The sequence below is a fragment of the Merops nubicus genome, unplaced genomic scaffold, assembly GCF_000691845.1.
Source record: "Merops nubicus isolate BGI_N331 unplaced genomic scaffold, ASM69184v1 scaffold32957, whole genome shotgun sequence".
Classification (NCBI taxonomy): Eukaryota; Metazoa; Chordata; class Aves; order Coraciiformes; family Meropidae; genus Merops; species Merops nubicus.
In genome coordinates this window covers 12,176-17,724 of record NW_008621583.1, presented here as the reverse complement: position 1 = coordinate 17,724, position 5,549 = coordinate 12,176, and the positions used below count along the sequence as shown (strand labels likewise).

The 5,549-nt window shown below is 37.8% G+C and overlaps 1 protein-coding gene across 1 annotated transcript in view; it reads left to right on the top strand.

Annotated features, from left to right (window-relative positions):
* The window catches only part of LOC103776996 (DENN domain-containing protein 4C-like), a 46,860-nt gene that overhangs the window by 36,391 nt on the left and 4,920 nt on the right, over positions 1-5,549 (top strand). The window contains 4 exon segments of the mRNA XM_008944530.1: positions 899-1,074; positions 2,108-2,290; positions 3,808-3,997; positions 4,840-5,085. Of these exon segments, the coding sequence (XP_008942778.1) occupies positions 899-1,074; positions 2,108-2,290; positions 3,808-3,997; positions 4,840-5,085 (795 nt within the window).

Genomic DNA, 5,549 nt, shown 5'->3' with positions numbered 1-5,549 from the left:
GAAGGACTGAACTTTGTGGAAAGGACCCATGCTGGAGCAGTTCATGAAGAACTACAGCCTGTTTGAGGAGTTCGTGGAGGACTGTCTCCCATGGGTGGCGCTCCACACTGAAGGAAGGGAAGGGAGTGAGGAGGAAGAGTTGACAGAAACACGACGTGTGATGAGCAACCCCCTTTCCCTGTCCCCCTGCACTGCTTGGGGGGATGAGGTATAGAGAAGTTGGGGGTGAAGTTGAGCCTGGGAAGAAGAAAGGGACAAGGGGGATGATGCTCTGAGATTTGGGGTTATTTTTATCCTACTCTGATTTGATTGGTAATAAATTTTTTTTCCCCCACCATTTACGTCTGTTTTGCCCATGATGGTAATTGCTGAGTGATGTCCATGTCCTTACCTTTATCCAGTAGCCGTTTTTCTTATTTTTCCTCCCCTGTCCAGCTGAGGAAGGGGAGTGATAGGATGACTTGGTGGGCACATGCCAGCCAACCAAGGTCAACTCACCCCTCTGCTATAAAGTTTCCTTTTGTGTTTGGTTGGCTTTGTTTTTTCTCAGGGCCTTTTTTTTTTTTTTTGACATGCATTTACTGAGTTCAAAACAATCTGTATATGCTGAAGGCTTCATAGCAGCAGGCATTTACCCTAAAATGCTTCCAGTTTAGCATTGGCAACACTTTTTCCAGGTCTCAAAATACCTAACAAAAATAAATTGTTAGTATTTGCATTTCATAGGTGTAAGTTGTGTAGATAGGATAACTGACTATGGTGAGTAAGTAGTGACGAACTCATGCTTCCCAGCTGGCATTTTGATACCTGTTAAACTCCTGTGAGCATCAAGCCTATAAAGTCAATTATAAAAGAACCTGGAAACAAGCCTGGCATTATTAACTCTTTGCTGTTCTAGGTATTGATGTCAAGCTGCTCTCAGTGTAGAGCTTGTGGTGCTTTGGTTTATGATGAAGAAATTATGGCTGGATGGACAGCAGATGATTCAAACTTGAACACTACTTGTCCTTTCTGTAAAAGTACCTTCCTACCTTTACTTAATGTTGAATTTAAAGACCTGCGTGGCTCTGCAAGGTTAGTGGGTTTTGTAGATACTCTTTCTGCCTTTACATTTGTACATGGATATATTTTTTCCCAAAATGATCTTAGTTATACCTCCCAGTATTTTTGTCTAGATAATTGCAAGAATATATGAATGCCTGTTCGATGGTCATGGTTGTGCTGAAGGAAGTTAAAAGTCCTGTAAGCTATTGAGTAGAACAGCCAAAAAGCAAAGAACCAATTGCCTTTTTACAACTTTTTCTTTTTGTATTTTCCTTGCAAGCATAAATGTACAGAAAGTTTAAGTTTGTTTTCATTTTGCTTAGCTTTTAAAACAAAGGTATCAGATCATGAACCTTTTAAAAGCATATGCAGCCGATCTTAAATCTGTCTGCAAAAAATGTCTCCCAAATTAAATTTACTAACAGTTTTAGTAATAGATGCTCCAGCTTATTGTTTCTCCAGTAGTTCTCCCATTTAACCGTCTCTGCTTATTATTTTCACCTCTCTTAATTGCACTGTGAAGACTGAAACTTGTTTTAAGGTAATTTAAAATGGATTCTCACTGTAGGGATTGTTACTGTGTAACAGAGCTTCCATTAGTGTTCTCTAATGCTGAAACTGATCACATGTAGAGTGTGTACCTAAAAAATGTAGCAAAGCAAGACACATTCCTGTTACCTTGTGCCTGTAATAGTGTAAGGTCTTCTGGTCCGTAAGGTCACATTACAATAACAACCAGTTTCAGTGATGTCAGTTGTGGATATATTGCTGGGGATATATCTGGCGAGCCATGCAAACAAAGCTCACCTGTAACGACTTGCTTCCAGTGTAGGATTTCTTATTTTGCAGAGCAGATACCTGTATGGGTTTTTTTGCTCTGCCTGTGTAAGTTACAGTGGAGAGGTAGGATGAAGCTTGTGTCCTGTTGTCAAGCTTTTTAATGTGTTTCTTTACTTTTGCTGTTCTTTGACAAAGTAAATGTAGAAAATAATTTTTAAAATTACTTTATGCTTACATCTTAACCTTTGTATTTCTTTCCCCTGCCATGCATGTTTTCTCTTAGTTTTTTCCTGAAGCAAAGTACCTCAGGAGATAGTTTGCAGAGCGGTACTCTTCCATTAACCACGGATCCTGTGGAACAGAAACTGATGTCTAGTCCAGCTGTTGCTGACTTGATCAGTTTTTCAGATCAACCACAGCCCAGCCACACCATAGCTGAAGAAAGTAGCTCTGCAGCTGAGCAGAGGTAGGTGAAACAGGGTTTTTAGTTCTGTCAGAAACGTATCAACGATGCCAGTATTTCTCCTTTGCTTCTGAAGTGAAGGTTAGCTTATGTACTAGATATGGTGAAGAAGTACAATTGTAATTTGATGATTGTCTGTTTCATCTCATTCTTTTTGCATATTTTAAGCATGCTGTTAACAATTTGAGTTAAGCTAGTTCCAAAAACTGAGTGTTTTAGAGCTACAGCTATAGAAATAAACATGCTGTTGACCAATAGGCAAAACTTCTACTTGGTATTGGTAGAATACACTCAGCTTTTAAAGACATATAGAAATTTAAGCCTTACTTTTCCCTTCTTTGTGTTTAGAAGGACACTGCATTATGGGGAAAAATAAGTCCAGTTTCTGGAACATGCTTTTCTGAGAGGAAGCTCTCAAAAAAGGAGCACTCAGCACTTGTACTGAGCCTGTGTTTTATGACAAATAATGCTGATGTAAAACTGAAGCTCAAAAAAACAATACCACTCCTGAAACTGTTTGAGGAAAGAAACATTAAGGAGAAGGTGTCATGTTGGAAGAAGGAAGAAATTAAATAGTGCTGCTATAAACTGCGACCTTTTCACTGGGACATTTTGTTGTAATAGGGCTCTTTTTTAGTCATTATTCATTTTGGAATTCTTGAGTATCGATGCCTGTGAGCTAATGAACTAATGTCTGCGTCAGACTTTAAAACTTAAATTGATGTGATATTAGTCTTAATACTCTAAAAATGAAAGGTGGTATAGCCTGTCATTCTGTCAACTTTGATTTCGAACCTTCTATGTATTTCTAACTGAAGTCAAATATAGGAGTGAAGGTGACCACTAAATTAACCTCCTCCCTTTCTTTGCAGATTATTTGAAAGCAGACATTTTCTGTTTCAGTTGATGTTTTTTCTTCTGCATTGTATTAGAATTTTTGTTTGTCCGTTGTTTCATTTGTAAGAGGTTCAAAATTCCTAGATAAGCAAGCAGCTTAATTGTATGGATTAAATTTCTGTAATAAGAGTTTGCTTAAAGTATCTTGACAAAGGAGTTTGACACAATTTTGTTTTTTCAGTTATTTTGACATGCAATTTACAAGTTGTTTTCTAGAATATTTTTGCTTTGATGATGACATTTAGAGAAAGTAAACGTAAAGGAAAGAGGAAGTAAAAATCAGAACAAGATGGTCTTTGTTGACAGAACTGTACGGTTCTGTTTTTCTAAGCAAGGTAATGCTGTGCCACAATAATGGTACCTTATACAGAACTGCAATGCTTTGAGGTTCATGTTTTAGGTTATAGCTCGCTGCTTTTCTGGAGGGATGGCTCTGCTGTTCCAAGAGGCATCTTGCTTTGTTTTCCTTGAGCTGTGGATCTAACTGGGCAAATAAGATTCCTTATGAACAGAGAAGCTTGGTATGGGATACTTACTTGGCAGCCTTTCTCTGCTTCTTTCCTGTTGCCTTAGGAATGCTGAATAGTTTCACATTAACATATTCTCTTCTAAAATCCAAACAGTGATGTGGCAGAGGAACAGAATAAAGATCCCATAACCATGAAGACATCTGCCAATAACCCCCCAAAAAGAGGAGTGTCCTTGACTCGGAGCCACAGTGTTGGAGGTCCTCTGCAAAACATTGATCTTTCCCAGAGACCGTCCCATGGCATTTCAACAGTTAGTCTTCCAAATAGTTTGCAAGAAGTTGTGGTAAGTGTGGAAGCTGCACATTATGTTGACAGCAAAATATATTGAATGCAATGAACTTAAAATTAGTAATGTTCTAGTACTAGCATACTTGTCCATTTGGGGAATGAGAATTGTTGAGCATATTTTCATGTTCTTATGACAAAAAATATCTTGGTTCTTTTAATTTAAAATTGCTTTTTCAGTACATTGTACTGATGGGCGTGCTTGATTTGAAATGTTCTCTCTAACCAAATGAAACTGCTCTTTGTTTTTCTAAAAGTGGAATTTTGTTTTTAAAATTTCCCAACTTCTAAGCACACTAAGCATAGTGATGCAAACAACACACTGTTGCAAGAGGGAAAGTTTGTTCTTTTCCATGCATTTACTTACACTCCTCCTCTATATTCTGTTAGGCTTACCTGTTAGTGGATGGGAGAAGGCAAGAGGCAGTATTGGGACTAAGTTTTTCTTGCATGTGAAACAGAATGTTTCTTCTGTCTGCTGTGCTTTTAATTGAAAGGAAGTTGTCTTAAAATGCAAACTCAGGATTCAGTTCCACAGCTGGTGTAATTACTGACATTTTTCTGCAATCTCCATCACCACTGGCTTAGTACTGGCACAGATAGCTTGAAAATTCAACATCAGGAACAAGTTATAACAAATTAGCATTTTCCCCTTTTTCATGTAACAGAGCAAGTTTAGGTGGTGGTTCTTTAAATTTAAGAAACAGTTCATCAGTCAAAACTATGGGTTCTAAAGAAACTATGCAGTAAGGGATTTCCAGGGCAAGTAGTCCTGAAGATTATTTCTGGAAGAAGAATCCTTGGTTTTATAAAATAATTTGTGTGTGGTTTTGCTTTTAGGATCCTTTAATAAAAAGACCTAACCCTCTCGCTGTATCTGTACCCTACTTGAGCCCTTTGGTTCTGCGTAAGGAACTTGAGTCACTGTTGGAAAACGAGGGAGAGCAAGTAATTCATACATCCAAATTCATCAATCAACACCCCATAATTTTCTGGAACCTAGTTTGGTATTTCCGACGGCTGGATCTACCTAGCAACTTACCTGGACTCATTCTGACATCTGAACACTGTAATGATGGAGTGCAGGTCAGTGGCTTCCTCATGCTACAACTGCAGATATTACAGTAAGCTAAACTTGGGAGTTTGATTCAAAAAAATATGGGTAAGTAATTTCTGAGTAGCTTGGATCTAGGTTCGCAGTTTTTATTAATACAAGTAGATGGGTTTGTTTTCCACAAGGAATCTTGAAGGAAGATGAATGAAACCAGCATCCAAATTCATCAAGCTGTTCTCTTTTAAAAGCCATAGAGTAAAATCTGTTAAAGAAGAAAACAGGATGTGCCTGTGGAGAACTCACAAACTGCAACATACTGTAGTCCACATAGTGTGGGTTACATACTTCAATATATAAATGTTTTCAGTTATTGGTCATTATTTTTTGTTCATTTCCACCAATAGCTTTTTCTATTCAAACTCAACTGAGTTTTGTTACTGTATGAATACCAAAAAAAACAAGGTAGAAGAGATGGTATCTTTTGAGTATTTATCTC